Below are 13,897 nucleotides of genomic sequence, written 5' to 3'. Positions count from 1 at the left end.
TGAGATGCCAAAGTTGACCATCCTCACAATACAGTATGTAGCGATGAACAGAGGCTCTTGCGTAGCAAGTTAAAGTAAACATGTGAATGGAAACAGTAGACAGTTAAAATAAGTCAACTGGTTTAATGGGATATTTTAAGGAAGCTCTCGGCTATGTGAGTATCGAGCTTACTGTCACAGTAATGCATGAATGCACATAAGTTATGTTCAATAAAACTCCACACTTCTGTCCTAAGGATAAACAGTTCAAAAACAAACCTCTAACCCAGACTAAACAATATTTCGATTGCGCGTTTACTGTGTTGACGTACCGAAACAACAAGCGATCCGCTCAGAGTTTAGCATTTATTCAATGTTCCAGTTAAAAACAGCAACACAAAGGAACCATTGGTCAAAAATTCTTTACCAACCAGACATAGCGATATGTTTTAAAGATACCATATCAATCAGCATCAAAACATCATGTGACTTTACAACATACTGACGTCCACAATTATAGAAAAATCCTGCAGATTTCATGCAAAATGAGGACAATACCTCATTATTTAACATATTTATGTTAACATATCATTACATCATTTGTTTTCTTAATATAATAATGCATGTAGACTAATTGTGGCTGTAATGTATGCAATACTAACCTTAAGTGAGGTTTGGGGGAATAGGCTACAGCATATAAAATCTTTCAGCACCCTGAGATTTCAACATTTATCAGTACAATGTGCTTTATTACTACATCAAGAACACTGACATAAAAATGTTGGTTTGTTTTAACCCTTGGATGGATCAAACCAAGACATTTTAACCCAACGGTTGGGTTTGTTCATATTTTACCCAACAGTGGGTTGAAACAACTCAAAAATATACAATAGCCTTTGATCTATTTTTCACAGAAATGTCTTTAAAATGTTCTCACAGCAGTAGATGAAAAATCAGACTAGCCAAACATTGAAGTCCAAAAACGTTAGTAATCAAAGGAAAAGTCCTTCACATAAGAGATCATCAATTGAGATGTTAAAACTTATTTTCCCTTCATCAGAATTTCACTGTCCTTTAGTTTATTTTGTCTATAGGTCTTGTTTTTTATCTTAGGTGAGATCTGCCATTCCCTCACCCCATTGCTAATGTCTTTCTGGTAATCTCGTCCATGTAACTCATGGCTCTCTTTGTACGGTGGTTGTTTGGTGATCACAACCACACTGTCTCCTTGACTTTCAAAGCTCTCCATGAAACATGTAGTTTAGCTTGCTGATTCGTACAGTTCTCCACCGATCCCGGTTGGGATTACATCGATGTTCTCGTCATTTCAGAATCGACACCACTGCCTTCAGCAGATTTGTCTTTCTCTGTATCTTAAGTAAAAGCTTCCTCAGTAGAATCATGTTTGTCGTTTCATTTTCTAAGTCTTGTCTGACCCCACCTGGATGTTGACTCTTGATGTCTTGGGTTGGTCCTCACCCTTTTCTTTATCTTTTTCTGCTTCATCCTCTGGTGTCCATCATCGTTCATCTCATTTTGTTGTTCTTTTTCATCGTCATTAATTTTAGAAAGATCACCTTTATTTGACTCAGATTCACAATCTGTTGTAGGTTGGTCCTCCCAATTTTTGGTTTCTTCAGCCTCATCCTTTAGAGGTTTTGTCCTCCTCGTGCAACTCTGTGTCCCCATCAGTTTCTGTTGTCTTCTCTGTTGTTCCCCTGTTTTTCTCTGTCTCTGTTGTCCTCAGCATCCACAGCTTTTTCCACATTTCCAACCTCTGCAATGTCTTCATCTTTCTTCTCATCATCCTCTTCTGTTGCATTTACATCTTTTTCAGCATCCTCCTGAATACATTCGGCTTTCTTTTCTTCCACTTCTTCACCATCATTCTCATCAGATTTTTAATCTTTTCTCTCATGGTCTTCACAAACACAAACATTGTCTACATCTGCATTGTTACAGCCTCTGACGTCACCATTCCCTTTCTCCCCTTCTTCATGAAGCACATCTAAGTTGTTATCTTCACGTGTACCGGTCCCTTTGGACGTGTCTTGATCTTTTACCTTCTGTTCTGCAGGTTTAACTGGATCCTTTTTCATCATCAGTATTTTTCTCAAATCAAATTCCATCATGACAGGGGCGGAGCTGAAAACCTCAGCCCGTTGGGCCACTCTGGACACCATCTTCCTCTTCATGCAGGCATCACACGGGCAGTATTCGTCATCGCTCCGCTGATCGCTGTTTTCTGTGCCAGATGCTGTGAAATTCTCCTGACTCCTTGAGAAAGTGATAGACTTGTTGCGCATCACCCGAAGACGTCTTCGTCTCTGTTCGGTTTTGATGGCAGACTCTCGTGACAGAGCGTTTCCAGGTGGTCTCGGACCCCTGCCAGCCCTAGTCTGGATTTTTTTCAGCTCACAAGTGATGCTCGATTGAATGCGTTTGTGTACTTCTTCTTTCAGTTCACTGATCATTGCGTTGAGCATCTCACTGTCATCCAAATCCCACTTCACTTTGAACTCGGCCATTGCGTCCACATAATGTAACATAAACTGCTTCTCTAGTTTTTTTAGTAGACTCAGCACCCAGACGGGATCCGGGTCTTGTGAGATTCTTTTAGCAAGCGGAGCTCTTTGAAGAGATGGTGGAGTTCCTGAACTTGTGTTTTCTGTCATGTCATTCCCTGAGCTTTTGTTAGAAGATGCCTGCTGTGTTTGATCTGATTCATCTTTATTCTCAACGCTCTGAACATCTTCAACAGCAGGTATAATGGTACTTTCTTGACTGTCTTTGTTCTCTGGACTCCCTTGAACTCGATCTGTAATGTCTGGAGTTGTTGGATTTGAAATGTTGGATGTTTCTTCACATGTGGCAGCCGTGTTCCCATTCTCCATCAAAGACTCCTCTTTATCTTTATTTGAAGCCTGCTGTTCTGGAATTGGTGATATTTTACCATGTGCTGTCTCTGATTTTTCTACTACGCCACTCATGTTTCCTTTAACAGACCCCATGGAGCAGCTGCTTACATCAACACCAGATGAAGACTGCAGGTTAAATTCATCTTCCCCTGACTGATGTTCTTGCTTGGTTTGATTATTTGGTTCGTCATCAGAAGGCTCCTGGAGCCAAAGCGATTGTAAGATGGTCATGACTTCATGGTATTTAGGATGTTTTTCATTTGTAGGGTCTGACTCAATCAATTGTAAATTTGCAAGGCAGTCAAGCAACCCCTGCGCTGACCGGCTCAGCTTTCTTCCATACACAGGTGAAACCTCAGGCAAACTGCTGCATCTGTCTAGTTTCGGACCCAGTAAGACTTTCATGACCTGAACAGAAGAAGGACACTGTTTATCCAATTCACTTGATTCAACCTGTGGTCGTTCATCACACGACTGTGTAATCTTATTCTCCATCTGAACTTCCTCCTCAAGAGGAAGTTCAGTTATGTTTCCAGGTGCTTCACTTTTGTCCCCCGGACCTTCTTCCTCACCTTGAATCTCAGTATTTTCAGTGAATTCAACGTCCATCTCATACGCATGGCCGTGAATTGGATTGTTCATAAGCCAGTCATTGACAACTTCTGTTAGGGAAGCGTTCGGCAGGCATGATGGCATGATGGAATATGGTTCCTCATTGTTGTGTTCCGATGCATAGCTGATCATAACTTTCCTCTGTTTGCTCCTGATGCTTCTTTCACTTTTACTCTCCTTTATTTTCTCGACCATGTCAATGTTTTTGCTGGAGGCGATTGACTTTGATTCTCTTCTCACTGGTCTTGCATTGGCAGTGATTTCTCTTAAGAGGTCAGCTGCTGAAAGAGCTTGTGATAAAACGGCATCGCTTGAATCAGGATTTATGATTGATGCTTTATGCTTGTTTTCCTTTTCTTGTGGCACACTTGTACACGTTTGGGAAATGTCAAACATCACTACTGAATTTGGCTTGGATGCGTCTTCTTTCACAGATCTCTTGGATTTTTTAAGGCTTCCATTATTGTCTTCATCACAGATATTGAGGCCATTGTATTTTGAAGAATGTTTAGATGTCTCTTTTTTGGAATTCTCTGAACATTGAGAAGCTTTTAAAGAAGCTAAACAATCGCTTGGTGGTGTAGTTTGTTCAGAGGATCTTTCACTGTGATGTTTTAAGGATTGTTTGTTGGATGCTTTGTCCGTTTCAGACATTTCCGTTCGGATGGTGTCATGTTCTTTCACAGTTGCAGTTTTAGTACTTCCTGGTGACTTGTTAGGTGAAGATGATGGTGAAACATTGGAGGAGGATCTGATGTTGTTGCTTGTCTTCATATATGCTGATTTGACTTTTTCGGCTGAGACGGGTGAGAGGGTTTGCAAAGGAGTCTTGCACGAACTGTAATGTGACTTTTCTGATATTTGAGATCTCACAGATTTCGCCGTCTTTGGCCTTTCGTCAACATCCACATAGTTTACAACCTCTAACTTACATCTAGCATCCTCTGTGATGTCATTGGTAGGCTGTTCTTCAAAGTCATCACACTTGTGTTCTTCAGGCAGTCCAAGAGAGACAGATGCTATGGACGTTGGGCTCAAAAGCTCATCCAACTGGCTGCAAAAAGACTTCATGTTATTTACATGTGATTGAGCTGACAGATGTGATTTTCCAGACGTTTTACTCAAAACTCTTTCGGATTCATCTTCGACTCCCTCTTTTTGGGTCTTGGACTCTCCTATATGACTTACTGAGGAGCTGTGACAATGACATTTACTGGATCTTTGCAATCGTGAGGAGACTTTGGAGTTGACTTTCATTCCACTTGTTTCTCTGCTGTTCCTCTCCTTAACTTTAGTCTTGGTTGATTTTGATCTACTTGGGGACTGTGACCTTCGAGCTGATGGAGAGGTCACAGTTAAGGCATTCTGTGTCATGCCTTGGTCTTCTTCCTCTGCGTTTATCTCTTGGGAAACAGGAGCATCAGGGTTTTTTATTTTGATGAAGGTATGAGACATTGCGCTAGTGGCTCTCTTTGACACAATTTTCGGAGTGTCACAGTCATCTGCTTTTTCAGGTACAAAGGTAACCGTGGTTTCTGGAAGGTTGTGGCTTGATTTGTCAGACTTACAAGATGCACTTGAAGTGTTTGACATTTCACTAGGCACTCTCCACTTCAATTCAGTGGTGGAAACGTTGCCATTGCTGTCTTTTTTCTGAATGTGTGAATGTTTTGATGATTCATTTGACTTCAGATGAGTTTTACATGATCCCTCTTCATTGTCACTTTGAACATCAGCAGAACTAAAATCTTCAGTGGCTTTAGTCTCTATAAGTTTACAACACATTTTGACAAAGCTCTTTGTCTCTCCTGATGCAAGGGGTCGACATTCAAAGGCCGGGTTTGATTTATTGGACGTGGCACTATCTGATTTCGCTTCTGACAGACATGTTGGTGTTGGTTCCCCATCTAAAATGATGCAGCTTGGCTTTGATTTGGTCGACTCTGCAGATGCAGATTTTGTTGACATGCTACTCTTGGCTCTTTCTTCAGAGGTTTCTACTTCAGGACACTTTTCATGACCGATGCTGCTTGATAGTTTTGAGTTGTTTAAGGTAGAAGAGGCATCTAAATGCTTAGAATGTGCAGTCTCAAAATGTTCCCTATCTGATTTATAATTATTAAGAGCTTTACAGTTTTCCTGAGGATTTGTATTTGATAAAGAACCGCCTTTCTCTGCGTTCTGTAATTCTGTCTCCTTTGGATTCCTTAGTCCTTTAGATTCACCACACCTCAAACATACACTTGACTTTACTGACATGGCACTTATACATCCGTTTTCTTGCGCTTTTCCATCCTCACATGTCTCCAGAGCATCTGAGGCAGTAGGGGGGTTTATTTGGCCTTCAGGTTTACAGGACGCTCGGCTGTGTCTGGAAATTATACTTCTAGCTCCCTTCTTAGCCCGGCGCTGCCTAATAGATGCAGGTGAACTTGAGGTACAAGCGGGAGTTCTGGAGGACACGTTCGAGATTGTGGGTGCTGTCCTCGCTGCCTGATGTATCAGCCCATCTGTCTCCACTAAAGTGGTTCTGTATTTTTTGGACCGTAAAGAGCGAACAGCACCACTTGATACTTTACTAGGAGGTCTGGGGGATAAATGAGATCTTGGTGACGTCTGACAGCCACAACAATGGATGCATTTGGACTGAACATCACCTTCAACATGGTCACTCTGAGACCAGTTCGAAGCTCTCGAGACGCTTGGAGGCAGGTCATCGTATTCATCATCCTGATCATCCTTCAAACACTCAAGCACTTTGGATGAGTTGCTGACCACTGAGACTGCCCGCTCTTCTGTAACCTCATAATGCTGCGCTGGAGACAGATCAGTGCCAGGTTCTCTGATGTCACTATAACAATATTCATTTTTAGCGTTACTCTCACAGCCATCTTCACACAACCTCCTGCTCTTAGAAGCTAATACTTCACTGCGACTGCAGCAACGACTTCTCGCACAGTACTCGACTCTCGTGTCTCCTTCCTCCACGGTCTGCTCGAAGCATGAAGCCTTTTCCACCACATGCTCGGTGTAGTCCTCGCTAGAACAAAAAATCGCATGCGTCCTATCTGTCGACATCTTTTTACACCTGATTTTCTGAGACGATCCACTGGAACTCATTGATTTGCAGACCCCTGGGTCTTTGTGCATGGGGTTTTTCCATATGTCATAGTCTTGGCAGTGGTTGCAACAGTTTTGACGTAGTGATTCCTCAAGATGCTTTTTATGGAGTTTTGCCGTCTCTGATGGAGAGATGGAGTCTGGCTCTGAACATTCAGCTTTAGCTCGAAGATAACGTTGGGTAGTTTCGTTCGCAGAGCCGCTTTCGGTCAGTTTGCTCGATGACTTTTTGATTTCAGTGGACCACTGGAGTGTCTCGTCGCTGAAGAGATGAAAACGAACTCTCATCTCAACAGAAAGGCTGCCGTCTTTGTTAACAAACACTCTCTTTTCAATGTCATCGTTCACTGACATTTCTTTAACGTAGGGGCAGGTGTTGATGCAGGCCGACTGTCGGGGTGTCATGCATAATCCATTCTGGTAGGACTTCTCTGAAGAAAGAGAGAATCTTGTCGACCTATTACTGGAGTCAGATCTGGGATGGATGATGCTTTTCTTTGTCTCCAGGCCAAAGTTAACTGTAAAAGAAAGAATAAAAAATAAAGCTGTGGGTATACCTTTCTCACTTTGATTATGATTCCAATGACCTCATGAAAGATAAAAGCATCCTTTCCATACCGACAACCTATTTAAAAGGCTCTTAACCCATCAGTGTTGTATAATAAATTCAATTTGTTTGTTGCACTCTTTGTCTATTATTAGAGATGTGTGGGTAGACAGAGTTAATCACTGTAATGATTCATTTAGTGTTTACCATTCTTTTTGCTTTCATGACCTTCACTGCAGACGCTGGACCGAGACCTTGTGCCCATTCCAGGGAGTCTTTCGTCCACAAGCAGAGGTCTGAAGGGTTCTAGACCCACACACACCAACACACTGGGGCACTGCATTAGACTCTGAATACTGTCAATCTGTGAAGAGTAATGAACAGACATCAACCAACTGACATAAAAGATAAATATTCATTAGCTCCCTTCCAAACAACATCACTGTATGCTGTCTGTCTACATGAGCAGCTGCCTTCTAAGGGCACATCCTGAAATGTATTTTTATGAGTCGACTAACATAGAGGACAAATTATTATTACATAACACATGTTATACTCATAAGGTTTGCACTCAACAAATATATATGGGAGTATACTGGGAAAATAATAAAATATCAAATAACCAATTTCTACAAATAATAATAATAATTATTATTATTGAATACATCATATTTTCAACACAAGCAATTAGGCAATTCTTGATTAATTATTAAGTATGTTGCAAAACTATATCTTTATATAATCTATTTATTTTATAAATAAAATCATATAGGAAATATACAAATATAATATGTAATATATATATATATATATATATATATATATATATATTTTAACATTTAAGAATATTAATAAATAAATAAAAATTTAAATGTATAATTTATATGAAAAATATATATCATATGTTTAAAGTTAATAGAGTTTGCAATAACCATTTTGGGGTTTCTGGATCATCACCATAAAGAAACTGCTTTGTTATACTACAGATCAACACTACAACATCGTGAACCCTATCTATACAGCATATTGTTGATGGCTACTCTACAATTCCTACGATCACAAAAAAATGCTTTCTAGACAGGCAGCTCCCTGGGTTAAGGACTGAAGCCTTCATTGTGCTCTGAACGGGATTAAATCCCATTTTTACTGAAATAAATGTAATGTTTTAAATGAGAAGCTGTTAATCCATTATGGCTGTAAAATAACACGCAGATCCACAGCGACCGGAGCCTCCTGTTTACCATCACATTTAGCCAACTGAAACACATTTCACACGATTCCCTTTAATGACAGTCATAGCGTCTCATTACATTGTGTTTCATTAAATCTAATATCAGTCCAGCATCATTTTGGTTTTCTAAGCTTTATGGCCCCACAACTACAGTCACTGACAAAACAAACCCTGTGAAGCCTAAAGACCTTGAGTCAAGCAAACAGACACTTCCCTGGAACAACAGCAGAATATTGATGCATAAAAACATTTACATAAACTAAATACAGCTGTTTTGTTGACCTCTGCAAGTTTAATGAGTTAATCTAAACACAAATCCAAAAAGTCAACCCAAGGTCAGAAAATAAACAACAAAATGACTGACGGATTGAGAATGTTTCTGATTGGCTAAAAAAGTGTGGTCACTCCCCTAAATCCTTTTCTATGTTTACAGTGAAATATCTGTGATCTATACTAAATGACTATACACACATATGTTTACGATTTAACATTTATTCTCTTCTATTATTATTCATAATATGTTTTACTATTTTGCATGATGTAAACACTGGTCCAGATGCACTTCCGGTTTCATTTTAAGTATAGTTAAATTTTACAGATATATGTGTAAAATTTTGATTCGGTTACAAATGATCTGGCGGTTGTATTTTGTTCAAACATTCGTTCCAGGAGATTCTTCTGGACCAGCGTTAATTCTTCCAAAGTGGTCAAAAAGTATTTTCACATAAAATATTCATGATCCATATGCTTGCTTGCGAGAATTGTGGAGATCCTAGCTGTCTGTGTATTTCCCTGTCAGTTGTAAAGCGGTCTTAAGTCAAAGCTCTTGTTATTGCTTCACAATCATCGTTTCCTGATTGGCTATAAGGTTGGCAGCATCCCAATTGACTGCAGCCAAGCAACTGCTATTGAGATCTATGGGAATGCTTATGGAGTGCTCTTGATGTGTATCAAATCTGCTGATCTAACGTAACATATTATAATACCACAGACATCAATGAACCACCTTCCAAAACACCTGACGCGGCTAAATGAATAAAATCCTCTCTCACCTTGCATCCCTCCAGTGTGTAAAGTTTCTTTACATGACATTGCATGAGCTCGGAAATTTCGTCCATGAAGACACGCAGACTGCGTGCGGTCCTTCTGCTCAGAAGGACAGAACGTCTCACTGCAGGATCAGTGTTCTTCACAAGTACGATCCTTTTTGGGTGACGATGCTGGTGTCCAGAGGGGGCGTCCTCGGGTCGGGAGGGTTTCCTGCGAGCGTTGGGAGGATGACTGTGGTGCCAGACTGTCGGCCTCTTCCCTGCAGCTTCGATGTCGATTGGATTCGCGTAGTGGCGGTCCGAGCACAGGTAACAGCCTCTGTCCTCTAACTGCTCTAAATGTTTAATGCAGTGGGTGCCCCGGGGGGTCGTGATGGTACGCACGCCAAAAGGCAGAGGAACCTTTTGGGAAAGGTCATCTAATAATGCATCAAAGCATTTGAAGCTGCGTTTGTGGATGGCCATCTTGACGCCTTTAAACTGGGCGTCGCCGCTCTTGTAGAAAGTGATTCTCTTGGCCGGTGTGGTCGTGGTCAGACCGGAGCTGAAGGAGGATGCTGGAGCATTTTTATGGGTTTCAGCTTGGAAGGAGCCTCCCTGCATCTCTTCTCCACGTCACGTCAAACTGCAGAGTAAAGAGGACATGCGAGTGTCATCATATGAAACTAAACAGTTTCAATGAACAAACATTTAAAATTAAACCTACAGGAAAGAACACAAAATCATTAAATCTCAATTAGTTTTCAGTCCTTTAGTTTCAGCAGACGTGTTTCAAACTGTGCTGCCAATCTTTCCCAAACTATAACAAAACGTTTGTTTCTATAGCACATTATATCTTTGAATCTTTATCCTATGCAGTATGCGTTCAGCAACGGTGAAACTAGGCATTAGTACACAAGTTAATCTGATGTTCTAAAGGAAACAGTCACATTTCCTTCTAAGTCTTTTATAGGATCTTTAATCCAACATTTAATAACAGAAGTCATAGGCATTAGGCCTACCCTATGACTGCCATTAGATGTTTTAAAAGACAATAAAATGACAAATAAAATAAAACAATTGCACCAAATTGCTATTTCACTCCTTTATGCCTCACAAGTAGAGCAAAACAAATAAATAAAAAATAAATAACATTCTGTACAGTACATTCCTACTTAGTTTGTACATATGAATGTTTTAGATAACTAACCCATACTTTGACAGACTCCAAGGCCAGTTTAAAAAGGAACACCTCATCCGCAAAAGCATAATTATGTCAATAATTTATGCATACCTAAGTCACTTGCACTATTTTAGTCTAAATTATCTGTTCATATCCACCTGTACATTAATGTTCATAGTATATAGCCATCTGTATATATTGTTCATAGTATAAACCTACTGTCATATTTTCATAGAACATTCCCACTGCAAAATATTTGTATAGTCCATGCCCACTGTATTATATTCTCTCATATTGTATTCTGTATTTATTCTAACTGTATATCCTGCACTTGCTAACTGCACTTCTGGTTAGACCTAAACTACATTTCGTTACACTGTACTTGTATATGTGTAATGACAATAAAGTTGAATCTAATCGAATCTAATTTAATAATTATTTAGAGAATTATAAGAATGATCGTCTTTATATGCTTTCAAAGACCAGAAGTGCACAGTAAAACAACAAAGTACTTATATATATAGTATAATAAAATACATGGAACGTATACTGACATTCACAAAATATATGATCATATATGATGCTAAAAAGCATTAAACATGAACAAATGATCTGAGTAGCAAAAATATTTTGCTTTTCAGGTATCATCCAAGAACACGAGTGCGGCAGAAACTGAGTCGCTAATCAGATCCTTTGGTAGCTAATGATAGAATGAAAAGCTCCTTTCCTCATCTTGAGATCTCACTGAACTCTATACGGGAGCATTAAACACACGACAGCGAGACATAAAGAGCGGAAAGAGAGATGTGCAGAACAGCGTTAAGATACGCTCAGCTTTATGTAACCCAATAAAAACATGTGTACATTTTACAAATTGACATGAAACATTCAGCCACGCATCAGCGCTCAAATTCACTCCGCTTTATCCGTGCTGTAAGTCAGGTTCTCCCAAAGAGGATTTTATGCTTTTCTTATTTCAAACCGAGATGATGGGTTTTTAGCTTTTGTGACACAAAAGAACAATGTTAATGGATCTCTCCCAATTAATCATTAAAAGTGACACCATAAATGTGCCATTACAGTCTATGTAATAGTCCATATGACTCATGCTCTATATTCCAAGAAGACTCTGAAGCCATATGAAAGTTTTGAGAAGTAGTTATTTACTACACATACTCTTTCTTTTTTGTCTTTTTGGGGCTTGACAGTCATCCTTGTCTCCTAGAGATTCTTTATAAATGTTCCTTTCGTGTTTCAAACTAAAAAGCTCATCATTTGCAAACAGCATATGGCATATATATTCTATGAATGTGGTGATTGACATGACTGTAGGTGCATTCCAAGTGGACTGTGAAGTGGACTTCACAGGGTTTTCCGCTATCTTACGTGAGAGGCCAAACCGGTGGGAGCATGTTCAGTTCAAAGGGCATTGCGAACGGCGTAGGGAATAAGGTTACATCACTTTGCCGGAAGTGGAAAGGGAAAACTAACCAACTGCCATTGCACGCTGCGTCATGAGTCAGAAAAACAACGGATTAATTTGCATATTCCAAAAAAAAGTTGACGTATTCCTTTTGAACATTTTGGACGTTTATTTGTCTAATAATATAACTATTTATAGTTCATTTAATTCATGTAATGTTAATATTAATTAATTTATATTTTATTGTATAATAATTGTATACAAATATTTGTTTATTAAATAAACAATTTCTTTATCCTGTAGTTTGGTCACATTTAAAGAAAGCGTATTGTACATTGACATCAAGCGGTTAAGCTCAGTGTCGCAGTCTAAATTCAAAATATCAGAAAGACAACTTTAGCAATGTAATAGTTCTTCTCAATTTCTGTTGCTTGTTTTCAGAAATAATCTACAGGCGCTCTATTGTTTGCGAATGTGTACCGGAAGTTAAAGCCCACGAACGTGCGCATGCTCAGCAACGTTTGTTTATGAGTCAGTCACAAACCCCATGAATAAACACCGATACATAAATGCCCTGCAGGTTTGCTACATAATATGAGCAACTGCTGGAAGGTTTATAAGCATGAGGGAATATTATTCTGTTCTTACTGCTCATTGGTGCTATCTAACAAGTTATAATTGGAGCTAATGACCTGCCAAATCACTTTGAGAGGTGTACACATAATTTGACACTAATGAGAAAACTGTAAAACCTCTGAGGTTGAGTTAACAGTTGAATGTGTTACACATGATCAGCAACTGAGTCCCGGCGGGAGAAACCTGTGATGCCACACTGTCAGATCCTGGCACTGATGCCAAAACATTTCAGACTCGTGGGATACATGCGTAAAACACAGCAGATTATGACCATTCACACGAATAAACACAGAGCTTAAAATATAAAACATAGAAAGAAAGAAAGAAAGAAAGCAGATATTGTATATCATAATAGTCTTCTTTATTTTTGAACATAATAAAGAGAGTTGCACTATGAGCAGGACAAGTAGACAAAAGCCACAGGATAATCATCTTTACACATAAAACCATCAAATCTGATCCGAAAATAACCATAACATTGCTACATATTGAGAAATGCATCAGCCTGTAAGATCTGTAAGCCTGGTGTAGTTAGACATTCGCATCAGCAATGCATCAGTTTATCAGTCAACTATGGAATTGAATAACTATTGCATGCGAATGTGCATTGCTTATTCAAAGTTTAACGCATGTTCTTCGCTAAACTCTTATGATACACAAACACGCTGAAACAGGCCTTAACAGATATATGTCCAGCTAATACATCCTGTCCTAATTCCACACATCGCATCTAAGGGCTCATTGGCTTACCCCGTAAGTAGAGATTCCTTCTCCTCGACTGCTGAGCTTCCAAACTCAGACAAGAAATCCAGTGAAAGAATTCAACAGGTTCATTTAACACGAAGAAGCCTCTTTTCTCTGGCTCACGCAGGTGAGAGCGATGCGGCCACACCATCTAAAAACATGCTGAGGAATGTCACTTCCCACCCATGCCGATGAGCCACAGACACGCCGCAGCTGCATGTTGTCTATCCACAGTCATTCACTACATTAGGATAATTATCACGAGCAGACCTTCGTCTGCAGAGGAGGAGGAGGAGGAGGAGGAGAGAGACTCCTCACAAAGAGGATTATACTGTGTGGCCATCTGTGTCAAACCAAATGAACTCTTAGCGGTCCAAAAATGAGCTCACCAAATGAAATACAGTCGCATGCACCGCATGTGTGCATTGGCTCGCATGCATAATGCAACAGTGTATTTTGCACTGCAATTTGGTAAA

At 39.7% G+C, this 13,897-nt stretch overlaps 1 protein-coding gene across 1 annotated transcript; it reads right to left on the bottom strand.

Moving 5' to 3' along the window:
- Nucleotides 1-333: 333 nt before the first annotated feature.
- rp1l1a (rp1 like 1a) lies at nucleotides 334-13,669 on the bottom strand. The gene is made up of 4 exons (XM_079457876.1): nucleotides 13,428-13,669; nucleotides 9,460-10,081; nucleotides 7,384-7,540; nucleotides 334-7,147 (listed from the first exon to the last, which is right to left on the bottom strand). Exons 2-4 carry the CDS (start codon nucleotides 10,057-10,059, stop codon nucleotides 1,881-1,883), a joined length of 6,024 nt encoding a protein of 2,007 aa, XP_079314002.1. The 5' UTR covers nucleotides 10,060-10,081; nucleotides 13,428-13,669; the 3' UTR covers nucleotides 334-1,880.
- Between the last annotated feature and the right edge of the window lie 228 nt (nucleotides 13,670-13,897).

The sequence above is a fragment of the Barbatula barbatula genome (genome assembly GCF_947034865.1).
Source record: "Barbatula barbatula genome assembly, chromosome: 6".
Taxonomy (NCBI): Eukaryota; Metazoa; Chordata; class Actinopteri; order Cypriniformes; family Nemacheilidae; genus Barbatula; species Barbatula barbatula.
The sequence above is the reverse complement of the archived record's forward strand: the minus strand, read 5'-3'. Positions and strand labels throughout refer to the sequence as shown.

Coding starts and splice junctions, on each gene's coding strand:
- rp1l1a (XM_079457876.1), bottom strand. CDS start 10,059: ATGCAGGGAGGCTCCTTCCAAGCTGAAACCCATAAAAATGCTCCAGCA. Junction 7,541..9,459: donor ACACACTGGAGGGATGCAAG/GTGAGAGAGGAT, acceptor TACTCTTCACAG/ATTGACAGTATTCAGAGTCT. Junction 7,148..7,383: donor TCATGAAAGCAAAAAGAATG/GTAAACACTAAA, acceptor TTTCTTTTACAG/TTAACTTTGGCCTGGAGACA.